The sequence below is a fragment of the Chiloscyllium plagiosum genome, unplaced genomic scaffold, assembly GCF_037043375.1.
Source record: "Chiloscyllium plagiosum isolate Xiang-an unplaced genomic scaffold, Cpla_swu_hap1 HiC_scaffold_32, whole genome shotgun sequence".
Lineage (NCBI taxonomy): Eukaryota > Metazoa > Chordata > Chondrichthyes > Orectolobiformes > Hemiscylliidae > Chiloscyllium > Chiloscyllium plagiosum.
The window spans coordinates 46,281,615-46,307,879 of record NW_028270170.1 but is presented as its reverse complement, the minus strand read 5'-3'; the positions used below and the strand labels follow the sequence as shown (position 1 = coordinate 46,307,879).

The window sequence follows — 26,265 nt, the reverse complement described above, 5'->3', positions numbered from 1 at the left end:
AAAAAACTCAATCAAGTTTATGAGACATGATTTCCCACAAGCTGACGCACAAATCCATGTTGATTATTCCTAATTAGTCCTGGCCTTTCCAAATACATGCACATACTGTCCCTCAGGAATCCCTCCAAACCTGTGCTAAGCTTCACTGGAGCTGTGCAGCAAACCTGAGACAGATGTTGACCAAGGAACAGGATGCTAGAACACAGGCACTCGTCAGAACACAGATGGAATACTGTGAATGGTTTTGGTCCCCTTATCTAAAGTAAAATAAACTGGCATTGGACACAATTAGGAGAAGGTTTTAATAAGGTGTGGAGGAACTGTCTTATAAGGGGAGGTTGAATAATTTGGCTCTGTACTCTGAGTTCAGAAGAATGAGAGAAGACCTTATTGAAACATATCAGACTGTTTGTTTGGGGGGTTGACCGGGTAGGTGTAGAAAGGCTCCCTTGTCGGAGAGCCTTGGACTGGGGGCATAAATGCAGAGCGAAGGAGTCACCCTTTTAAGACAGAGATGAAGAGGAATTTCTTTTGAGGGTATCGAATCTGTGAATTTTTTTACCCTGGAGGCTGGGATGTTATAGATTTAAAGCTGAGTGGGATTTTTAATCAGTAAGGGATTCAAGGGCTAGGGGATAAACAAAACGTAAATTTTGAGGATTATCAGATCAACCAAGATCTCCTTGAATAGTGGGACAGAGCTGATGAAGGAAATGGTCCACTTCAGCACCTACATCTAAAAGATTCGATTAAAGTTATCCCCAATATTTATGTTTAAAAATGTGTTTATATATTTAACCCTCAATCAGCATCACAAATAGCAGATGATCTGGTTATTGTCATGTTGCTGTTTGTGGGAATTTGTCGTGTGCGTAAGTTAGCTGCTGGGTTTCCTGCAGTACACATTTCAAAAGTATTTTAATATCTGTGAAGTGGTTTGACATGCCTGGTGGTTGTGATAAGTGCTATGTAAATGTAATTATCATTTATTGTTCATTTCATGAACTCAGGCTGTTGCCAAAGCTGATTAAAAAAATACAGTGAGACAAAAATAGAAACTGCTGGAAAAGCTCAGCAGGTCTGGCAGTATCTATGCAGCGAAATCAGAGTTACTGTTTCTGAGGAAGGGTCACCCAACCTGAAACATTAACTCTGATTTCTCTCCACAGATGCTGCGAGACCAGCAATTTCCATGTTCGTCTCTGATTTACTGCATCTGCAGTTCTTTCAGTTTTTATTAAATAAGAACATTGAGACACTTTGTGAAGAGCAGTCCCTGCTGCATTCTCAGAGACACAGCATTTGTTTATACACATCTGTTTTTAGCTCTTGGATAGTGAGATCTTTTGCCCAAAGGAAGGGTTGATAAGGTCTCAATTTACTTTCTTTCTGATAGATGGTGCCTTTGACAATGCACCATTCTGTTGATACCACACTGGAAGATTAACTGGGGTTATGTGCTCAATTCTCTGGGTGGGACTTGAAGCTTTGAACTATTTGATGGGTGGGAGAAATGCCTCTGAACAGAGACTCATTCTGACACATCGGAATTCAACTTTAATTTGGCTATTATTCTTAACAGATAAGTCCAACAGCTTAGACTGTAGGTTGTGTTGAAGTGCCAAGTGAAATGTGAGACCACCAGTACATTACAGATCACTGCTGGGTCCTTCAATTCAGACCAAACCTCAGCTTTTTTTATTGAGTCTGTGGAATGAGGTTGGGCCAACGTTTAATGGTTTATTTTGCATCATCCTGAAGAAGATGATAGTGAGCTTGAACCACTGCAGTCCTTGGGAGTGTAGTTATATCCATAATGTTATTAGGAAGGAGGTTTCAGGATTTTGACCTCGCGACGGTGAGGGAATGGTGAGTCTGTAATAGGGTGCCAGAATTGGAAATACTACACAGGTCTACAGCATCAGAGAGGAGAACTGTGGGCATTGGTTCTGTGAAGGATCGCAGCTGCTCTGTTCTTTTCCTGCCTATCCATTATTCCAAAGTTATTCCATTTCACTCCCTCACCTTCCCACCCCCTCAACCCTACTATTACACGGAGGGATGGAGTCCTGGTTGGGATGTACTTTATGGTAATGGCTTTCTGAAGCATCCTCCTCCCACAGTGAGTAACCCGGAGTATGATAACTGGCAGTGCCAGGCAGTTTCTGTTAATGAGCTGCAGTTTGAATGTTCAGTGTCAGAATTTTATCTGGATTATTAGCCTTGAGCACGCCTCTGGACCCCCCCCCCCCCCCCCCAGCCAATATCCCACCCCACCCTACTTCTCTAGGTTGGCTGGGCAGGAAAAGCAAATTTAAAGAAAAATGGCACCAACTTGCTGTGGCTACCCAGGATCTGAGAGTGAAGGCAGGCTGTTGGCAGGAAAGTAAATGTTTTTCACCAACTTCTTAGCTTCCTTCTTGACCGGTTAAATGGTGGGTGATTGGTATATCTCTGATCTCACTAAATTCATCACTTTCTCTCCAAATGTGCATGGATTAAAATCGCCTAATGTGTGGCCATTATTATCTCAACAAAGTTCATTAAAACATACAGGTGGTAGTGATAGGGATCTAGTAAACTGACGGCCCAAGTTACCAAAGACTGAAAGAACTGTGGATCCTGTAAATCAGAAACAAAATGGAAGTTGCTGGAAAAGCTTAGCAGGTCTGGCAGCATCTGTGAAGAGAAATCAGAGTTTAGATTAGATTCCCTACAGTGTGGAAACAGGCCCTTTGGCCCAACGAGTCCACACCGACCCTCCGGAGAGTAACCCACCCAGACCCATTTCCCATTGACCAATGCACCTAACACTCTGGGCAATTTAGAATGGCCAATTCACCTGGCCTGCACATCTTTGGACTGTGGGAGGAAACCGGAGCACCCGGAGGAAACCCACAGCTTCCTCAGAACTGATGGTAGCTAGGAAAAAGTTGTTTTTTAATGCAGTGGGTAAAGAATAAACAATAGGAGGAAATCTATCTCGAGGACAGAGAAAACCAGTTGAACAAAGAAGTGGATAACAATTTGCCAAAGAGAATGATTAGCTATAACTGGCCCAGCGAGATGGCTATCCACTCCTTTGTCTGCCCAATTGTTACTCTCTGTCTTTGGGCTCTATCTCCACCTATCATTTACTCCTTACACCCCTCCCACCACCCTGTCTTCTCCATACAAACCAACATTTTCCTAGCTACCATTGGTTCTGTGGAAAGGTCACCAGACCTGAAACATTAACTCTGATTTCTCTTTACAGATGCTGAGCTTTACCTTCTGAGCTTTTCCAGCAACTTCTGTTTTGTGGCCCAAATTAGTAAATTGGGTTAAAATCCCAGCATGTTAATAATTCTTTTTTATTTACTTGTGAGACACGGGTGTCTCTGGCTGGCCAGTATTTATTGCCCATCCCAAGTTGCCCTTAAGAAGGTGGTGGTGAACTGCTTCTTGAATTACTGCCGTCTGTATACGGTGGGTACACCTATAATACCATCAGGGACTCCCTCGTCAGGTCCACACCCCCCACCAACCCAACCTCCACTCCCGGCACTTTCCCCTGCAACCGCAAGAAATGCAAAACTTGTGCCCACACCTCCCCACTTATTTCCCTCCAAGGCCCCAAGGGATCCTTCCATGTCCGCTACAAATTCACCTGCACCTCCACACACATCATTTACTGCATCCGCTGCACCCAATGTGGCCTCCTCTATATTGGGGAGACAGGCCGCTTACTTGCGGAACGTTTCAGAGAACACCTCTGGGACACCCGGACCAACCAACCCAACCACCCCGTGGCTCAACACTTCAACTCCCCCTCCCACTCCACCAAGGACATACAGGTCCTTGGACTCCTCCATCGCCAGACCATAGCAACACGACGGCTGGAGGAAGAGCGCCTCATCTTCCGCCTAGGAACCCTCCAACCACAAGGGATGAACTCAGACTTCTCCAGTTTCCTCATTTCCCCTCCCCCCACCTTGTCTCAATCCCAACCCTCGAACTCAGCACCGCCCTCCTAACCTGCATTCTTCTTCCTGACCTCTCCGCCCCCACCCCCACTCCGGCCTATCACCCTCACCTTGACATCCTTCCACCTATCGCATTTCCAACGCCCCTCCCCCAAGTCCCTCCTCCCTACCTTTTATCTTAGCCTGCTTGGCACACTTTCCTCATTCCTGAAGAAGGGCACATGCCCGAAACGTCGATTCTCCTGCTCCTTGGATGCTGCCTGACCTGCTGCGCTTTTCCAGCAATACATTTTCAGTTCTGATCTCCAGCATCTGCAGTCCTCACTTTCTCCTCGTAAATTGCCCAAGGTGTTTAGGGATGTGTTGATTAGGTGCATTAGTCAGGGGTAAATGTAGAGTAATAGGGTAGGGAAGTGGGTCTCGGGTGGTTTACTCTTGGGAAGGTTGGTGTGGACCTGTTGGGCCAAATGGCCTGTTTCCACATTGTAGGGATATTATGAAAACTACTTCTGAGATGTCGCTATGTATAGATTGGCTGCTGCATTTCTCTGCAATACAAGAGAGGATAATGGATAAGAGACAAGGGTTTTTGTATTAATTGCAAAAGTATATTTCATCCACAAAAATATCTTTTATATCCATACAAAGTCACTAAAGCAGGGGCAAAGGTAGGTAAATAGAATTGGGTCATAGCCATGATTAAACAGTGAATGGTTGAACAGGTTCAAGGGGCAAAGCAATCTCCTATTCCTAATGGTGACTGCATTGCTAAAGCATGCACAATGTGGCGAGGAAAATTAGTTAAATCGGTAACACTTGGAAATTAACGTACAGGGTGTAGTAGACCTCCACTTTGAAGTGTACGGGGAGAGTCACACCAGTATGTCTCCTTTGCGAGTTTTACCCTGTGGGTTTCATTGGGTGTAAAGTGGTTTGCAATGTCTGGAGGTGATTACTGCTATAAAAATATCGTCTTCCTCAAGATTGGATGTTTTAATCTCTGGATTTGCCACTGCTCAGCAACTGAGGAGACATTGATACTCAAAGACTTTAGATTTAGATTACTTAGTGTGGAAACAGGCCCTTCGGCCCAACAAGTCCACACCGACCCGCCAAAGCGCACCTACCCAGACCCATTCCCCTACATTTACCCATGCACTTAACACTACGGGCAATTTAGCATGGCCAATTCACCTGACCTGCACATTTTTGGATTGTAGGAGGAAACCGGAGCACCCGGAGGAAACCCACGCAGACATGGGGGGGAATGTGCAAACTCCACACAGCGAGTCGCCTGAGGCGAGAGTTGAACCCGGGTCTCTGGCGCTGTGAGGCAGCAGTGCTAACCACTGTGCCACCGTGCCACCCACTGCCACCGTGCCGCCCACTGCCACCGTGCCACTCACTTTAAGTTACACTTGGCACTTCTCCAGCTCAATCAGAATGACAGACTAACTCTCTGATTAGAGTGCACAAAGGAGGTAGTACTTCACTTGTGGCTGAGGGTCTGGCTACTCAGAGCTGGCAAGTTATGAAAATCCGTGAATACCTTTTGAGTGCTATGTGCTGTCAGCTGGTGCTGTTAGAGTGCATGCCAGCAGACTCCTGACACACCTTGCACATGGTGTGACTGTGCAGCTGCTTTCTCAAAGGTCCTGGAGGCCCTAGGCCGTGTTCTGGAACATTGCTAATCTGGAACTATCACAGTTATTGATAAGGATATAAGAACTAGGAGCAGGAGTAGGCCATCTGGCCTTTCAAGCCAGCTCCACCATTCACTAAGGTCATGGCTGATCTTTACATGGACTCAGCTCCACTCACCCGCCTTCTCACTGTAACCCTTAATTCCTTTTATTTTCAAAAGGTTATCAATCCCCGCTTTAAAAACATTTACTGAGGAAACCTCACCTACTACGCTGAGCAGGGAATTCCACAGATTCACAACCCTCTGGGTGAAGATGTTCCTTCTCAATTCTGTCCTAAATTTGCTCCTCCTAATCTTGAGGCCATACCCTCTTGTCCTAGCTTCACCTACCAGTGGAAACATCCTCTCTACTTCTATCTTACCTATTCCCTACATAATTTTACATGTTTCTATAAAATCCCCCCTCATTCTTCTAAATTCCAATGAATATATTCCCAATCTGCTCAGTCTCTCCTTATAAGCCATTCCCCTCAACTCTAGAATCAACCTAGTGAACCTCCTCTGCACCTCCTCCAGTGCCAGTACATCTTTTCACAAGTAAGGAGACCAAACCTGCACACAATGCTCCAGGTGTGGCCTCACCAGCACCCTGTACAGCTGCAACATAACCTCCCTGCTTTTAAACTCAACCCCTTTAGCAATGAAGGACGGGTGGCACGGTGGCACAGTGGTTAGCACTGCTGCCTCACAGTGCCAGAGACCCGGGTTCAATTCCCACCTTGGGTGACTCTCTGTGTGGAGTTTGCACATTCTCCCCGTGTCTGCGTGGGTTTCCTCCGGGTGCTCCGGTTTCCTCCCATAGTCCAAAAGATGTGCAGGTCAGGTGAATTGGCCGTGCTAAATTGCCCCTAGTGTTAGGTGTAGGGGAGTGGGTCTGGGTGGGTTGCTCTTCGGAGGGTCGGTGTGGACTTGTTGGGCTGAAGGGCCTGTTTCCACACTGTAAGTAATCTAATCTAAAAATAAATCTAATCTGAAAAACTCCATTTACCTTTTTAATTACCTGGTGCACCTGCAGACCAACCTTCTGTGTCTAAGCCGTGCTTCCTACTCTAAGTAATGCGGGAAGTAATGCACAAGAAATGGGAAATTTCTGCTCTCCAACTCTTACCCTTAGCTACTCCTCGGAAACTGCCCACTGATTCATGGCACTTTGCACACTCTCCTGTTAGCAGTCCAGTTACTGGAATTACAGTTGTTTTCCCCTGTACTCAGTATTCTGTGAGGAAATGCATGCAACTGGCTATACAGAATTGCTTTTGGCATGAACACACCATTAAGGGGAGAAGGAGCCGATATTGAAGTCAGCTGCTTGTTTACTAGAATTTGGAACTGAGACTAAATTGAATTTTGTGATTGTTGGAAACGGTTGAACTGGGGCAGCTCAGTATCATCTTTGGCCTGCTTGTATGGTGTTAGTGCAATGATAGACTGACACAAGACGGTTCTGAGAATTCCAGACGAGTCTTGGCATCAGCAGACATTTATCCAGCAGAGTGGGAGTGGTCAGTGAGCAACAGAGGCCAATTCTTCACAGTCAGCTGCTGAAGTCTGGAGACCGAGAAGAAATTACAGTATCTAAATTCAGGATGCGCCTCTCACTCTGCCGAATCACAATCGTCAAATGTTTGGCAGAGATCTAGAATACGACACAAGCTAAAATGTAGCCCAGGCACTGCTATATGGGTAGGAGACTGATACATATCAATGTCCCATGGGGTGTAGTAGTGACAGGTACAAGACAGTATTCTCCAGGGAGATAGGGGCAGTTAGAAATCAGTGATCCCAGGAAGTTAGGACTGGTACACAAGAATGTACTGTACAGAGGTAGGGATCAGTACACAGGAGGTACTGCACAGGTAGGATTGGTACAGTGGGGAGGATATGTATACAGTAGTGTATCCGGGGATATAGGGATTGGTATTGTGCCGTGTACCCGTGGATATAGGAATAGGTATTGCGCTGTGTACCCAGGGATATAGGGTTAGGTATTGTACTGTGTACCCAGGGATAATAGGTATAGGTATTGCGCCATGTACCCAGGGATAATGGGGATAGGTATTGTGCCGTATACCCGGGGATATAGGGATACGTATTGCGCCGTGTACCCAGGGATAATAGGGATAGGTATTGTGCTGTGTACCCGAGAATATAGGGTTAGGTATTGTACTGTGTACCCGGGGATTTAGGGATAGGTATTGTGCTATGTACCCGAGAATATAGGGTTAGGTATTGTGCTAAGTACCCGAGAATATAGGGTGAGTGAGTGTACCCGGGGATATAGGGTTAGGTATTGTGCTGTGTACCCGGGGATATAGGATTAGGTATTGTGCAGTGTACCCGGGGATATAGGATTAGGTATTGTGCAGTGTACCAGGGGATATAGGATTAGGTATTGTGCAGTGTACCCGGGGATATAGGGAAGGCATCCGGGGATAGTGGAATTAGTATTGTGCCGTGTACCCGGGGATATAGGGGTAGGTATTGTGCCGTGTATCCGAGGATATAGGGATTGGTATTGTGCCGTGTATCTGGGGATATAGGGATTGGTATTGTGCTGTGTACCCGGGGATATAGGGATTGGTATTGCGCTGTGTATCTGGGGATATAGGGATTGGTATTGTGCTGTGTACCCGGGGATATAGGGATTGGTATTGCGCTGTGTATCTGGGGATATAGGGATTGGTATTGTGCTGTGTACCCGGGGATATAGGGATTGGTATTGCGCTGTGTATCTGGGGATATAGGGATTGGTATTGTGCCATGTATCCGGGGATATAGGGATTGGTATTGTGCCGTGTATCTGGGGATATAGGGATTGGTATTGTGCTGTGTACCCGGGGATATAGGGATTGGTATTGCGCTGTGTACCCGGGGATATAGGGATTGGTATTGCGCTGTGTACCCGGGGATATAGGGATTGGTATTGTGCTGTGTACCCGGGGATATAGGGATTGGTATTGCGCTGTGTACCCGGGGATATAGGGATTGGTATTGCGCTGTGTTCCCGGGGATATAGGGATTGGTATTGTGCCATGTATCCGGGGATATAGGGATTGGTATTGTGCCGTATATCCGGGGTTATAGGGATTGGTATTGTGCCATGTACCCGGGGATATAGGGATTGGTATTGTGCCGTATATCCGGGGTTATAGGGATTGGTATTGTGCCATGTATCTGGGGATATAGGGATTGGTATTGTGCCATGTATCCGGGGATATAGGGATTGGTATTGTGCCGTGTACCCGGGGATATAGGGATTGGTATTGTGCCGTGTACCCGGGGATATAGGGATTGGTATTGTGCCGTGTATCCGGGGATATAGGGATTGGTATTGTGTTGTGTATCTGGGGATATAGGGATTGGTATTGTGCCGTGTATCCGGGGATATAGGGATTGGTATTGTGTTGTGTACCCGGGGATATAGGGATTGGTATTGTGCCGTGTACCCGGGGATATAGGGATTGGTATTGTGCCGTGTGTCTGGGGATATAGGGATTGGTATTGTGCCGTGTATCCGGGGATATAGGGATTGGTATTGTGCCGTGTACCCGGGGATATAGGGATTGGTATTGTGTTGTGTACCCGGGGATATAGGGATTGGTATTGTGTTGTGTACCCGGGGATATAGGGATTGGTATTGCGCTGTGTACCCGGGGATATAGGGATTGGTATTGTGTTGTGTATCTGGGGATATAGGGATTGGTATTGTGCTGTGTACCCGGGGATATAGGGATTGGTATTGTGCCGTGTATCTGGGGATATAGGGATTGGTATTGTGCCGTGTATCTGGGGATATAGGGATTGGTATTGTGTTGTGTACCCGGGGATATAGGGATTGGTATTGCGCTGTGTACCCGGGGATATAGGGATTGGTATTGTGTTGTGTACCCGGGGATATAGGGATTGGTATTGTGTTGTGTACCCGGGGATATAGGGATTGGTATTGTGCCGTGTATCCGGGGATATAGGGATTGGTATTGTGTTGTGTACCCGGGGGTATAGGGATTGGTATTGTGCCGTGTATCTGGGGATATAGGGATTGGTATTGTGTTGTGTACCCGGGGATATAGGGATTGGTATTGTGTTGTGTACCCGGGGATATAGGGATTGGTATTGCGCTGTGTACCCGGGGATATAGGGATTGGTATTGCGCTGTGTACCCGGGGATATAGGGCTTGGTATTGCGCTGTGTACCCGGGGATATAGGGATTGGTATTGTGCCGTGTATCTGGGGATATAGGGATTGGTATTGCGCTGTGCTCCCCAGACAGGAGAGGCTGCAAGCCCTTCGGCTTGAATTAGGATGGTCAGCTGACAGAGCAGTCTCTTTCATTGGGTCTCCATTGTCGATGCTTCTATAATAAGACAGTTACTGAAGATTGTGTAATTAAATCGTCTGGCTACTGACTATAAAGACTTTGTTTCGTACTGAGACAGTTTGATGCTGTCTTGAACTGATTCAGGAGTGGAAATGCACATGTGAAGCTATGTGAAGAATTAAGGATTAGAAACTGAGGCTGGAAGTATTTCTAGCAAACAGCTAGATGTAGACTCTGTATACAGTGGTGGCAGGTCGACCTGTGTGTGGATAGTTTGCTCTGTTAGACGTCAGAGACTGTGTGACCTTCAGTCTCCAACAGTGAGTAAGGCTGTTTGACAGGAACTCGAGATTGTGAAATTTCCCCCATGTGTGTTCTAACAACAACCATAACATTCATTCATATAGCACCTTAGTGAGCAATTAAAATTAGCCATTGAGCCACAAAAGGAGATACCAGGACAGTTGACCATAAACTTGCTTTAAATAATTGAGTTTTGACAATTGTCATGAGGAAGGACAGAGATTTTTGAGAGGTTGAAGGAGGGAATTTCAAGCTTTGGATCGTTGGCAGCGGAAAGAGTGTTTGATTACCAATGGTTGTAGGATTAAAAGTGGGTTGTGAAAGTGTTTTATAATTGGAGGAGCACAGTATCGTGAAGAGTTCCTCACTCATTCGGACCAGGTCTATAGTTGCAGTTGGGTCTGTACTTCATTAAGCTGCTATTAACCATAGGCCCATGAATTTGCTGCTGTTATTGAACGTGGTACCCTTGAGTGGGACTCATTCATGATTGTTCACTGCCTGGGGATTACTGATGGAGCAAAGGCCAGATCAGACATAGCTGCGCATGTTTAAGTAAACAGTTGGACCTTCCTCCACTGACATATGAGGAGTTGGCACTTGGTTAGGATGAGTGATTGGCTGCTTTCCTGTCTTAACATCACCTCAGGACTCTTCCTGTCATCAGGAAAAGGGGATTGGGTGTGTTAAGAGACTGAAATGATCCATACGCAAATACCTCGGAGATCCAGCTTCCATGTCGCACTCCAGTAACACCAGCAGGAGTGCCCAAGGCTCAGGGCTGATTACTTTCAGCAAGTGGGTGTATCTGGTCAGCCAATGTTCCCTTCGCTCTAATTCACTAATAAATGAAATCCTGATTTCACACGGATGTCAGTCACATGCCAACATCTCTGCACATCCCTATGAAGATATATCATTGCAACATGTGTTTGTGTGTCTTGCCACTGAGAAAACGGATTCTTCATTAGGCCTACTTCACAGAACCACAAGCCGGTTAACAGCAAGAATCAGAGACCATTCATCCCATCCTGTCTGAGGCAGCTCTCTGCGTGAGCCATTCGTCACCTCTCTCCCTGTAACCTTGCACGGGTATTTACTCACAGTAGTAGGAGCGTGGAACGCACTGCCTGCAACAGTAGTAGACCCGCTAACCTTCAGGGCATTTAATTGTCATTGGATAGACATATGAATGAAAATAGAATAGGTTGGATGGATGGGCTTCAGATTGGTTCCACAGCTTAGTGCAATGTCGAGGGCCGAAGGGCCTGTACTGCACTGTAATGTTCTATTCCTGAAATGCCGATTTCTCCACCTCCTGATGCTGCCTGGCTTGCTGTGTTCTTCCAGCCTCCTGCTGGTCCACTTTGGATTCCAGCATCTGCAGTTTTGTTGTCTCTTAACTTAGATAACTTGCAGCTGTTGAGCAGACCCCTGGTGTTCAAGGGCGTGGTGCCTGCTGTGTGTGAGGGTGCTCCTCCGAGCTGTCCACACTCCCTCCTGCTCCCTCACTCAATACAAAGACAGGTCACTGGCTGTACTGCCCAGCAACCAGTGCCAAATTATCACCTGTTGCCCCAAACTCCAAGCAATTGGCCCCAACCCCCCGACCCCTGCCCATTGACCCTGCCCCCGACCCCTGCCCATTGACCCTGCCCCAGTCTCCTGGCCACAGACCCTGCCCTCGATTCCTGGCTATTGACCCTGCCCCTGACACCTGCCCACTGACCCTGCCCCAGCCTCCTCCCCATTGACCCTGCCACTGTATCTGCCAATTGGCTCCACATGCCTGTTGACCCCGCTGCAGACTTCTGACCATTGACCCCACTCCTGACATCTGGCCATTGACCCCACCCTAGATTCCTGCCCATGGATCCTGACCCTGATACCTGCTCATTGGCCCTGATCCAGATACCTGGCCCTTGACCCAAACCCAAGATACCTGCCCATTGATGCCCCCCCACACCCAGAGACTCCATTTTCAATTACCATCTCTGATGACCCCGATTTCACCCACTGCTTTCTCCAGCAGCACCATCCAGATCATCACCGTGGGCGGCACGGTGGCACAGTGGTTAGGACTGCTGCCTCACAGCGCCTGAGACCCGGGTTCAATTCCCGCCTCAGGCGACTGACTGTGTGGAGTTTGCACGTTCTCCCCGTGTCTGCGTGGGTTTCCTCCGGGTGCTCCGGTTTCCTCCCACAGTCGCAAAGATGTGCAGGGCCAGGTGAATTGACCATACTAAATTGCCCGTAGTGTTAGGTAAGGGGTCAATGTAGGGGTATGGGTGGGTTGCGCTTCGGCGGGTCGGTGTGGACTTGTTGGGCCGAAGGGCCTGTTTCCACACTGTAATCTAATCTAATCTCTGTTAAACACACCATGATGGTCCAAACACTTCCCCACTGGACAATGGACAGAGCGTGCGCAGGTTAGACAATAGACAATAGGTGCAGGAGTAGGCCATTCTGCCCCACCATTCAATATAGTTAGGTGGATTTACCGTGCTAAATTGCCCCTGGTGTGCAGGGTAGGTGGGTTAGGCATAGTAAGTGCAAGATTACAGGGTTAGGGTAAAGGAGTGGGTCTGGGAGGGATGCTTTTCAGAGGTTCGGTGTGGACTCGGTTGGCATGCCTCCAAACGAGGGATTGTCTGATGGTATGACACAGATGCCTTCCTCACCCCTCAAACAGACCAGCTATGTCCCATCACACCCACACATGATTTGATCACATCAAGTCTGGTCTCTTGCTGAGCCACATTGAGCTGTTTTCACGATTCTTCCCCAAGCCAATGTCAGTCATTCTTGGGCTGTGAGAACTGCCACTGCCCCCTCCCCACTGAGTGGGACATCATGGGTTCATTGACATTTCCAGCTGGAGGCCCATGTAGGCCATTGTACCTGTGCTTGGCAACAAAGATCTGATGACACTAGCCCTATCTTGCAGCTTTTAGCCCATAGCCCTGCATGCTGTGGGAATGCAGCTGAATATGTAAGACCTATGACATGTTACATTTCAGGCAGTAAGGCCCAGACTGTTTTTCTGGGTGAGAAAAATTCTCCTTACCTGTCCTCTCAGCTTTCTGACTCGCTGGCTCAGCATGCTTGTCATTGACCCCCTCAACTAATATGTATCCTATCCACTGTACCTATGCCCCTCAATCTAATACATTCTATCAGGGGCCCCCTCAACCTTCGCTGCTCCAAGAAAATCAACTCCCAATATATCAAAGCATTTCTTATAGCACAGACCCTCCTTCCAACCCAGGCAGCAGCTTAGTAAGTGCAAGGTTTGTGAAGGTTTGTAGCTCAGGTTGAGGTTTGGGTGTAGGTTTGCTCACTGAGCTGTAGGTTTGATATCCAGACGTTTCATTATCTGGACAACGGAAAACTACAAACCTGCGTATACAGAAAACCGACAAGCACTGACCAAATACTTAACTACACCAGCAACCATCCCAACACACACAAACCAAGCTGTATCAGAACACTATTCCAATGAGCCACCACACACTGCAGCACAGATGAACTTCAGGAAAAAAACAACGTATTCGAGAAGAACAGATACTCAAAAAAAATACAGTTCGCAGATTCCTCAAGAACAAACCACCACAATCAGACCAAACACAGCCAGAAACCCTCACCACCTTACCATACATCAAAGAAGTTTCAGAAATAACAGCCAGACTACTAAGACCCCTCAGAATCGTAGTAGCACACAAACCCACCAACACTGTCAAACAAAAACTAACAAACTTAAAAGACCCAGTACAACCCATGGACAAAACCAACATCGTCTACAAAATTCCATGCAAGGACTGCCACAAACACTACGTAGGACAAACAGGAAGAAAGTTAGCCACCAGGATACACGAACACCAGCTAGCCACAAAAAGACACGACCCTCTCTCTCTCGTAGCCCTACACACGGAGGGAGAAAAGAACACCATTTCGACTGGGACAACACATCTATCCTGGGACAGGCTAAGCAAAGACATGCCAGAGAATTCCTAGAGGCCTGGCACTCCAACCACAACGCCATAAACAAACACATAGATCTAGATACCATCTATCAACCCCTCAGAAAACGAACAGGAAATGACATCACCACAAACCCCAGGAACCCCATCCAGGACAAACATATAAATAGAAAGCAGGAGACAACAGCTTCGCTTCACTTGGAGGTCGCCACTGATGATGTTACCTCGCCAGGTAATGAAACGTTTGGATATCAAACCTACAGCTCAGCGAGCAAACCTACACCCTAAAGCTTAGTAAGTCTCCTTTGTTATCAAACCTGCCAAGAAAGCTGGTGCCGTTATAGTCTGGTACACTGATGCCAATCTCAGACACTTCATCCTACCGAACCCCGGACCATGACCCCATATCTGAATGTCAAGCCATTGTTGCCAAGACTGTCACTTGTTTATTTTTTGATATTTGTTCATGGAATGTTGGTGTCACTGGCTAAGGCAACATATTTTGCCCATTCCTGATTGCCCAGAGGGTCGTTAAGTGTCAGTCACATTGCTGTGGGCCTAGAGTCACATGTAATTCAACTAAGGGCAACAGATAGAGTCAAACAGCATGGAAATAGACCCTTCAGTCCAATACTCTATGCTGACCATGTTCCCAAACTAGACCAGTCCCACCTGCCTGTGTTTGGCCCATATCTCTCCAAGCCTTTCCTATTCATGAATTTATCCAAATGTTTTTTAAATGTTGTAACTGTACCTGTATCTACCACTTCCTCTGGAAGCTCATTCCACACACGAACCATCTCTGGGTAAAAAGATTGCCCTCATGTCCTTTTACAATCTTTCTCCTTTCACCTTAAAACATGACCCTTGCTTTGAACTTACCCACCTTAAGGAAAAGACCTTTGCTATTCACCTTATCTATGCCCTTCATGATTTTTATAAACCTCCATAAGATCAGCCCTGAACCAGCTGTACTTCAGAGAAAATGTCCCAGACTATCAGCCTCTCCTTATTACTCAAACCCTCCATTCCTGGTAACATCCTGATAAATCTTTTCTGAATCCTCTCCTGTTTAATAATATCCTTCCTATAACAGGGCGACTAGAACTGCACAGTACTCCAGAAGAGACCTTACCAATGTCCTGTACATCCGCACCATGACGTCCCAACTCTTACACTGAAAGGTCTGAGCAATGAAGACAAGTGTGCTAAGCACCTTTTTCCCCACCCTGTCTACCTATGATACAAATTTCAAAGAACCATGTACCTGAGCCAGTAGGTCTCTGTTCTACAACACTACCCAAGGCCCATCCATTAATTGTAGAAGTCTTCCCTTTGTTTGTTTTACCAAAATGTAATACCTCACACTTATCCAAATTAATCTCCATCTACCATTCCTTAACTCATTGATCCAGTTGATTAAGATCTCTTTGCAATCTTAGAGAACATAGAACATTACAGCGCAGTACAGGCCCTTCGGCCCTCGATGTTGTGCCAACCTGTGAAACCAATTTGAAGCCCATCTAACCTACACTATTCCATTATCATCCATATGTTTATCCATTTAAATGCTTTTAAAGTTGGCAAATCTACTACTGTTGCAAACAGAGCATTCCACGCCCATACCACTCTCTGAGTAAAGAACCTACCTCAGACCTCTGTCCTATATCCATTCTTCCCCAATAAAAAAAACTATGTCCCCTCATGCTTGCCATCACCATCCTCAGAAAAAGGATCTCACTGTCCACTCTATCTAATCCTCTGATCATCTTGTTGGTCTCTAAGTCACCTCTCAACCTTCTCTCCAACAAAAACAGCATCAAGTCCCTCAGCCTTTCCTCATAAGACTTTCCCTCCAGACAGAACGAGGACATGCCGCAATCCAAAGGACTAGCCACACTACCATACATCAAGAGCATTTCCGAACTGACAGCCAGACCACTACGACCACTAGGACTCATAACAGCACACAAACCAACAGCCACTCTCAGACAACTCACCAGAACGAAGGACCCGATACCCAGCATGAGCAAAACCAATGTAGTGTACAAAATCCCATGCAAGGACTGCACAAAACATTACATAGGACAAACAGGAAGACAGCTAACAATCCGCATCCATGAACACCAACTAGCCACAAAACAACAGGACCAGCTATCCTTAGTAGCTACACACGCAGATGACAAGCAACATGAGTTCGACTGGGACAACACTACTATTATAGGACAAGCTAAACAGAGAACAGCCAGGGAATTCCTAGAGGCATGGCACTCATCCACAGATTCAATCAATAAGCACATCAACCTGGACCCAATATACTGACCACTGCAACTGACAGCTGGAACTGGCAACCGGAAGCGGCAGAGACAAACCACTATAAATGCCGGAGGAAACATCACAGAAGCGCTTCACAGGAGGCTCCAGGCACTGAGTATGTCACCTAGACAGGGGACGAAACATCTGCAACACCAATTCCCAGCTCGGCGAACACAATCACAACATCCTTCGGCACTTTCCACAACTCCAACTTTAGTGTCATCCGCAAATTTACTAACCCATCCTTCTAAGCCTTCATCCAGGTCGTTTATAAAAATGACAAACAGCAGTGGTCCCAAAACAAATCCTTGCGGTACATCACTAGTAACTGAACTCCAGGATGAACATTTCCCATCAACCATCATCCTCTGTCTTCTTTCAGCTAGCCAATTTCTGATCCAAACTGCTAAATCACCCTCAATCCCATGTCTCTGTATTTTATGCAATAGCCTACTGTGGGGATCCTTATCAAAAGTTTTACTGAAATCCATATACACCTCACCAACTGCTTTACACTCATCCACCTGTTTGGTCACCTTCTCAAAGAACTCAATAAGGTTTGTCAGGCATGTCCTATCCTTCACAAAACTGTTGACTATCCCTAAATCAACTTATTCCTTTCTGGATGATTATAAATCCTCTCTCTTATAATCCTTTCCAATACTTTACCAATAACCAAAGTAAGGTTCACTAGTCCATATAATTACCAGGACTGTCTCTACTCCCCTTCTTGAACAAAGACATAACATTTGCTATCCTCCTCTCTTCTGGCACTATTCCTGTAGACAATGACGACATAAAGATCAAGGCCAAAGGCTCGGCAATCTCCTCCCTGGCTTCCCAGAGAATTCTAGGATAAATCCCCTCTGGCCCAGGAGACTTATCTATTTTCACACTTTCCAGAATTACTAACACCTCCTCCTTATAAACCTTAATCCTGTCTTGTCTAATAGCCTGGATCTCAGTATTTTCCTCGACAAGATTTTCATTAATATTCACACAGGAGAAAGACAAGTATTCATTTAGCACCTCTCCTATCTCTTCAGACTCCGTGCACAACTTCCCACTACTGTCCTTGATTGGCCCTAATCTTACTCTAGTCATTCTTTTATTCCTGTCGTACCTACCGAAAGATTTAGAGTTTTCCTTGATCCTACCTGAATAAGGCTTTTCATGTCTCCTCCCGGCTCTTCTTCACACTCTCTTTAGGTCCTTCCTGGCTAATTTGTAACTCTCAAGCTCCTAGCTGAGCCTTCATGCCTCAGCTTCATATGAGCCTCTTGACAAGAGATTCAACCTCATTAGTAAACTACGGTTCCCTCCCTTGACCACTTCCTCCCTGCTTTACAGGTACATACTTAGCAGGGACACGCAGTAGCTGTTCCTTGAACATGCTCCACATTTCAGTTGTGCCCGTCCCCTGCAGTTTCCTTTCCCATCCTATGCATCCTAAACCTTGCCTAATCGCATCATCATTGCCTTTTCCCCCAGCAACTTTTGCCGTCTGGTATATACCTATCGCTTTCCATTGCGAAAGTGAACGTAACCGAATTGTGGTCACTATCACCAAAGTGCTCACCTACCTCCAAATCTAACACCTGGCCAGGTTCATTACCCAGTACCAAATCCAATATGGCCTTGCTTCTTGTTGGTCTGTCTACATTCTGTATCAGGAAACCTTCTTGCACGCAATGCACAAAAACTGACCCATCTAAAGTACTCAAACTATAGTGTTTCCAGTCAATATTTGCCAAGTTAAAGGCCCCCATAACAACTACCCTGTCACTCTCATTCCTATCAGAATCATCTTTGCAATCCTTTTCTCTACATCTCTGGAACTTTTCAGAGGCCTATAGAAAACTCTCAAAAGGATAACCTCTCCTTTCCTGTTTCGAGGCTCAGCCCATTCTACCTCAGTAGACCAGTCCTCATCAAATGTCCTTTCTGCCACGGTAATACTGTCCTTGACTCATAATGCAACACCTCCCCTCTTTTCCTTCCCTGATTGTACTGAAACATTTAAATTCTGGAACCTGCAACAACCATTCCCGTCCCTGCTCTAACCAGGTCTCCAAAATGGCCACAACAAAGTCCCAAGTTCCAACCCATGCTACAAGTTCACCCACCGTATTCTGGAGGCTCTTGCCGTTGAAGTAGACACTCTACAAACCATCTTCCTGTCTCTGGTACACTCTTGCGACCTTGAAACCTTCTTCATGACCTCACTACTCTCCACCTCCTGTACATTGGAGCTACAATTCAGACTCCCATCGCCCTGCTACAAGAGAGACGGTTTGCACCTTAATAGGTTAGGGACCAGCATTCTGGCAGGCAGGTTTTCTACTGCAACACCGCTACATTTAAACTAAGTAGCGGGGGGGAGGGGACAAACTGGATGTTTAAAAAGGAAATTGAAGGGAAAATTAGAACAAGAGAAGTCAAGAAAGACAACTGTATCAATGAGGCAGAAAACTCGGAAAGGGATCATGCTGTAAGGCTGAGTGAAATAGGGGTTGATGGGAAGGGTGAGAGCAGTAACAAATTAAAAATACTATACATGAATGCACGAAGCATTAGACATAAGATGGATGAGCTTGAGGCTCTTTTGGAAATTGGCAGATACGATATTGTTGGGATAACTGAGACGTGGCTTCAAGTGGACAGGGCCTGGGAAATGAATATTCAAGGCTACACGTGCTACCGTAAGGACAGACTGGCGGGCAGAGGGGGTGGGGTGGCCATGTTGGTAAGGGAGGTTATTCAGTCCCTTGCGCGGGGGGACCTAGAGTCAGGGGATGTAGAGTCAGTGTGGATAGAGCTGCAAAATACTAAGGGTAAAAAGACCCTCTTGGGAGTCATCTACAGGCCCCCAAACAGTAGTCTGGATGTCGGATGTAAGTTGAATCAGGAGCTGAAATTGGCCTGTCGTAAAAATGTTACTACAGTTGTTATGGGGGATTTTAACGTGCAGGTAGACTGGGAGAATCAGGATGGTATTGGACCTCAAGAAAGAGACTTTGTGGAGTGCCTCAGAGATGGATTCTTAGAGCAGCTGGTGCTGGAGCCGACCAGGGAGAAGGCAATTCTGGATCTGGTATTGTGTAACGAACCAGAATTGGTCAGAGACCTCGAAGTGAAGGAGCCATTGGGAAGTAGTGACCATAATACAATAAGCTTCAATCTGCAATTTGAGAGGGAGAGGGTACAGTCAGAAGTGACAATATTTCTGTTGAATAAAGGGAACTATGGAGCTATGAGGGAGGAGCTGGCCTAAGTTCAATGGTGCAATACCTTAGCAGGAATGACCGTGGAGGAACAATGGCGGATATTTCTGTGTATAATGCAGAAGTTGCAGGATCAGTTCATTCCTAAAAGGAAGAAAGATCCCAGGAGGAGGCATGGGCGGCCATGGCTGACGAGGGAAGTTAAGAAACATATAAAGTTAAAAGAGAAAAAGTATAACATAGCTAAGATAATCGGGAAAACTGAGGACTGGGAAGCTTTTAAAGAGCAACAGAGGATTACTAAGAAGGAAATACGCAGAGAAAAAATGAGGTACGAAGGTAAATTGGCCAATAATATAAAGGAGGATAGTAAAAGCTTTTTTAGGTATGTGCAAGGCAAAAAAATGGTTAGGACTAAAATTGGGCCCTTGAAGACAGAAACAGGGGAATATATTATTGGGGACAAAGAAATGGCAGAGGAATTAAATGGGTACTTCAGATCTGTGTTCACTGGGGAAGACACAAGCAATCTCCCTGAGGTAACATTGGCTGAAGGACCTGAACTTAAGGGAATTTATATTTGCCAGGATTTGGTGTTGGAGAGACTGTTCGGTCTGAAAGTTGATAAGTCTCCGGGGCCTGATGGTCTGCATCCCAGGGTACTGAAGGAGGTGGCTCGGGAAATCGTGGATGTGTTGGTGATTATTTTCCAGAGTTCGATAGATTTGGGGTCGGTTCCTGAGGATTGGAGGGTGGCTAATGTTATACCACTTTTTAAGAAAGGTGGGAGAGAGAAAGCAGGAAATTATAGACCAGTTAGTCTGACTTCAGTGGTGGGAAAGATGCTGGAGTCTATTATAAAGGATGACATTACGGCACATCTGGATAGTAGTAACAGGATAGGACAGAGTCAGCATGGATTTATGAAGGAGAAATCATGCTTGACTAATCTTCTTGAATTTTTTGAGGATGTAACTCTGAAGATGGACGAGGGAGATCCAGTAGATGTAGTGTACCTGGACTTTCAGAAAGCTTTTGATAAAGTCCCACACAGGAGGTTAGTGAGTAAAATTAGGGTGCATGATATTAGGGGCAAAGTACTAGATTGGATTGAAAATTGGTTGGCTGATAGGAAACAAAGGGTAGTGATAAACGACTCTATTTCGGAATGGCAGGCAGTGACCAGTGGGGTACCGCAGGGATCCGTGCTGGGACCGCAGCTTTTTACAATATATGTTAATGATATAGAAGATGGTATCAGCAATAACGTTAGCAAATTTGTTGATGATACAAAGATGGGTGGCAGGGTGAAATGTGATGAGGATGTTAGGAGATTACAGGGTGACCTGGACAAGTTAGGTGAGTGGGCAGATGCATGGCAGATGCAGTTTAATGTGGATAAATATATGGTTATCCACTTTGGTGGCAAGAATAGGAAGGCAGATTACTACCTCAATGGAATCAATTTAAGTAAAGGGACAGTACAGAGAGATCTGGGTGTTCTTGTACACCAGTCAATGAAGGCAAGCATGCAGGTACAGCAGGTAGTGAAGAAAGCTAATAGCATGCTGGCCTTCATAACAAGAGGAATTGAGTATAGAAGCAAAGAGGTTCTTCTGCAGCTGTACAGGGCCCTGGTGAGACCACACCTGGAGTACTGTGTGCAGTTCTGGTCTCCAAATTTGAGGAAAGACATTCTGGCTATTGAGGGAGTGCAACGTAGGTTCACGAGGTCAATTCCTGGAATGGCGGGATTACCTTACACTGAAAGACTGAAGTGACTGGGCTTGTATACCCTTGAGAAGACTGAGAGGGGATCTGATTGAGACGTATAAGATTATGAAAGGATTGGACACTCTGGCAGCAGGAAACATGTTTCCACTGATGGGTGAGTGCCGAACCAGAGGACACAGCTTTAAAATACGGGGTAGACCATTTAGGACAGAGATGAGGAGAAACTTCTTCACCCAGAGAGTGGTGGCTGTGTGGAATGCTCTGCCCCAGAGGGCAGTGGAGGCCCAGTCTCTGGATTCATTTAAGAAAGAGTTGGATAGAGCTCTCAAGGATAGTGGAATCAAGGGTTATGGAGATAAGGCAGGAACGGGATACTGATTAGGAATGATCAGGCATGATCATATTGAATGGTGGTGCAGGCTCGAAGGGCTGAATGGCCTACTCCTGCACCTATTGTCTATTGTCTGTTGCTGAATTAGTTTAAACCACACCCCCACCTCCCCCCACCCTGAAAATCATTAGCAAACATCCCCTCCCCTAGGATACTGGTATCCTTCTGGTTCAGGTATGGACCATCCTGTTTATAGAGAATGAGCCCCAGTTATCCAGATATCTGAATCCCTCACTTCTGCACCATCCCTGGAGCCATGTGTTCAACTGCTCTCTCTCCCTATTCCTCACCTCACTAGCACGTGGCACGGGTGGCAAACTAGAGGTAATGACTCTGTTTGTTGCAGCTCTAACCTTCAACCCCAGCTCCTTGAATTTCTGCCTTCTATCCCCATCCCTTTGGATAGGTACCTTTGTTGTTGATGCCTATGTGGACCATGACTTGAGGCTGCTCCCCCTTTCTTTTAGAAAAAACGATCTGAGAAATCATCGACCCTGACACCTGGGAAGCAACACACCCACGGCGAGTATCTTTCGATCCCATAGAATCTCCTATCTTTCTCCCTAACTGTGGAGTCCCCAGTGACTAATGCTCTCCTCCTCTCCTCTCTTCTCTTCTGAGCACCACCAGGGAGAGACTCTGTGCCAGAGTCTACCCCATGCTTACCCTTGGTCAGTCATCCTGCCCAGCAGTATCCAAAACAATATACTTGTTATTGAGGGGAACGGCCATAGGTGATCTCTGCCCTGTCTGCCGGTTCCCTTTCCGTCCCTGACTGTAACCCATTGGCCTTTTTCATGTACCTGAGGTGTGACTACCTCTCTGTAACTCCTCTTAATTACCCCCTCAGCCTTCTGAATGATCCAAAGTTCATCCAGCTCCAGCTCCCTAATGTTGTTTCTGAGGAGCCTGAGCTGGGTGCGCTTCCCACAGATGAACTAGGCGAAAGTGAGGACTTTCCATTATACTGCCAATTTTGGTGTCATCTGCAAATTTAATAACCATGCCTCCTATATTGTCATCCAAATCATTTTTTAAAGACAAACAAAAGTGGACTCAGGACTGAACCCTGTTGAACGCCACTAGTCACAGGCTTCCAGTCTGAGAAAACAATCCTCCACCACCCTCTGTCTCTGACTGTAAAGCCAATTGAAGTAGTCTACCATGCGGAACCTCACCAAAGGCCTTACTAAGGTCCAAATAAACAATATCTACGACTCGGCCCTCTATCTTTTTAATCAAGATTAGATTTTAGATTACATTACAGTGTGGAAACAGGCCCTTCGGCCCAACAAGTCCACACCGACCCGCCGAAGCGCAACCCACCCATACCCCTACATTTACCCCTTACCTAACACTACGGGCAATTTAGCATGGCCAATTCACCTGACCTGCACATCTTTGGATTGTGGGAGGAAACCGGAGCACCCGGAGGAAACCCATGCAGACACGGGGAGAATATGCAAACTCCACACAGTCAGTCGCCTGAGGCGGGAATTGAACCCGGGTCTCTGGCGCTGTGAGGCAGCAATGCTAGCCACCGTGCCGCCCACAATCAACTGGGAGAAAGCTTCCTCAAAAAACTCAATCAAGTTTGTGAGGCATGATTCCCCCTAATCAGTCCTTGCCTCTCCAAATGCATGTAAATCCTATCTTTCAGAATCACCTCCAACAACCTACCCTCCTCCAATGTCAGACTCAGGAGTTTGTAGATCCCAGGTTTGTCTTTAAGTGAAGGTACAACATTATCCACCCTCCAGTCATCTGGCACCTCGCCGGTCATTAAAGGTGATACAAATACCTCTGCTAGGGGCTCCACAATTTCCCCGCTAACTTCCCACAATGTTCTGGGGTAGACTTGATCAGGCCCTGGAGATTTATCCACCTTTATATTCTGTATGACGCCCAGCACTTCCTCTTCTCCAATGTGAATTGTTTTGAAAACTTCAATACTTATTTCACTGAGACCATATTCTCCATTTCTTTCTCCATGTAAAAACTGTCACAAATCATTCATTTAATATCTCTCCCATCTCCTGAGGTTCAAACAAACACAACCTCACTAATCTTTAAGGGGTAATACTCTCTCTCTAGTTGCTATTTTGCTCTTAATGTACTGGTGGAACATCTTTGGATTATCCTCAATCTGACCTGCCAAGGCTATCTAGTATCCCCTCTCTACCTTTTACTGATTTCCCTCTTAAGAATGCCCCAACACACTTTATTCTCTTTAAAAGATTCATTCTATCCCAGTTGTCTATATCTAATATGAATCTTTTTTCATTTTTGACTAGAACCTCAATATCTTTATTCATCCATTGTTCCTTAATCTTACCAGCTTTACCCTTCAGTCTAACAGAAACATAATGTCTCTGAACTCTTGTTATCACACTTTTGAAAGCATTGTACTTGTTAGTCATTCCTTTCCCTGTGACCAGTCTACTCCATTGTATGTAAGAATGATACTGGCTTCATGAGCTATGTGTTATCTTACTATTAAATAGCCACACTCTGCAGTGGTAGTTCAAAAGCAAATGGCACTATCATCACTGGTAGTCTCTCACAGATGAGGGATGAGTCAGGATGAGTCTGTAGGTGGCTCTACAGGCCGATATGGTTACCGCAGGCTCTGTTACGTGTGGGCCAGGGGGTGGTCATGGGAAGGGATGGGTGGGCCATTGGTGTGGCAGTGCATTCCTTTTACCCAGCTTCCATTTTTATCCCAACAGCAGGTCTCGAGGTGCTCGATGTCCTCCCAGATACTCCTCCTCCCCTTTGGACGGTCTGGGGCCATTGATTCCCAGGTGTCCGTGGGAATGCTACACTTCAGCCAGTGAGGCCTTCAGGGTATCCCTGAAGCATTTCATCTGAGGCATACTGGGGCTCGCCTGCCGTTTCAGAGCTGGGAATAGAGTATCTGCTTGGGGAGTCTTATCTCATACGGACAATGTACCCAGCCCATTGTTGCCAATATAAAGGTGAGGCGGTGGTAGTGCCTCAATGCTGGGGATGTTGGCCTGGTCGAGGATGTGGATGTTAGTGTGTCTGACTGCCCAGCTGATTGGCAGGATCTTGCAAAGGCAGCGTTGGTGGAACTGTAGACTGTCACAGAAAACACATTAGGTCAGGCATGCACCTTCAGGGCTGTCTGTGTATGATCAGCTGGGTATTTAATGGAGTCCCTTTCAGCTGCAGTAAGATTCAGAGTAAGTCAGTCCCCGTGTTTGGAGGTGGGGGTGGATAAAGGGTATGAAAGGGTTAATACTGAGGCATACCTTAAACACTGCCTACTATGATAATTTGTGAGCAGAACAGTTTAAGATTTCAAAGGGCGAGACCCAGCGCTCCTCAAAGGCTTTGCAACACTGTCTGTCCTGTCAACATGACCTGTAACTGATTGTTAACCGACAACAACACAAGGACCTTCTCTCTTGTGAGACAGGGAAGTGGTTTCCCTTTTCCAAGCTAGCCATGTAGGTTCCCAGTCTGAGAGCATGGTGGCAGTAATCATATTACATGCTGAGGTTTAGACTTGCTTTGAGCGCCTGTGTAATGCCAGGGATTTAGCGAGGTTTTACAAATCAACTGAGGTGTTAATATCAATGGAATGTGTTCAGAAATTGAGGAAAAATAGAGTCCTGGGAGTGAACAGAGGAATGAGATTAGACCAAACTCTTCTGGCTGAAGAGCAGTGTTTGCGATGTGCAGATTGTAAGAGCTGGGCTGATAGGTTGCAAAGAAAAGGCCATTCATCTGGTCAAATGACCACGACCTGAAGTTAAGCATTAAACATGAGCCAAAAGGGTTAACTAACAACTTTTCTTTAACATGTTCATTTTGGTGCTCACCTTTGAAAGAGAGATTCCCTACAAGCGAATAAAACAGGATCTTTCTGGATGTTGTGTTCATTGAGTCGCTATCTTCTCTGACCATTTGCCTTCCTGCCTCTTGCAGCACTTCGTGAGGATGAAGATGTGAAATTTATGATGGTAGGCAGCAACTTACAAAAAATCAAATCGAGATTCTGGAAGAAAAATCGACGGATGAAACTGCAGGAGGACGGCTTGTCTGTCTGGTGTGAGTCCAAATCCGGGAAAAAGCCATCCATTTGTGAGTATCTGCCTGTGAGCACAACATGCACATCACTGCTTCCCTCGGCACAGGTCTGCCTTGAGCATTGGTCATAGAAACATTATTTCTGAAATATTCTTTTACTGCTAAAGGTGCTATAAAAGTGGGTAGCACAGTGGTTAGCACTGCTGCCTCACAGCGCCAGAGACCCAGGTTCAATTCCAGCCTCAGGACTGTCTGTGTGGAGTTTGCACATT

At 46.2% G+C, this 26,265-nt stretch overlaps 1 protein-coding gene across 1 annotated transcript in view; it reads left to right on the top strand.

Moving 5' to 3' along the window:
- Window positions 1-26,265, top strand: part of LOC122540038 (1-phosphatidylinositol 4,5-bisphosphate phosphodiesterase delta-3-like) — a 155,526-nt gene that overhangs the window by 14,100 nt on the left and 115,161 nt on the right. The window contains exon 2 of the mRNA XM_043675361.2: window positions 25,892-26,047. Within this exon, the coding sequence (XP_043531296.1) occupies window positions 25,892-26,047 (156 nt within the window). The remainder of the gene's footprint in view (window positions 1-25,891; window positions 26,048-26,265) is intronic.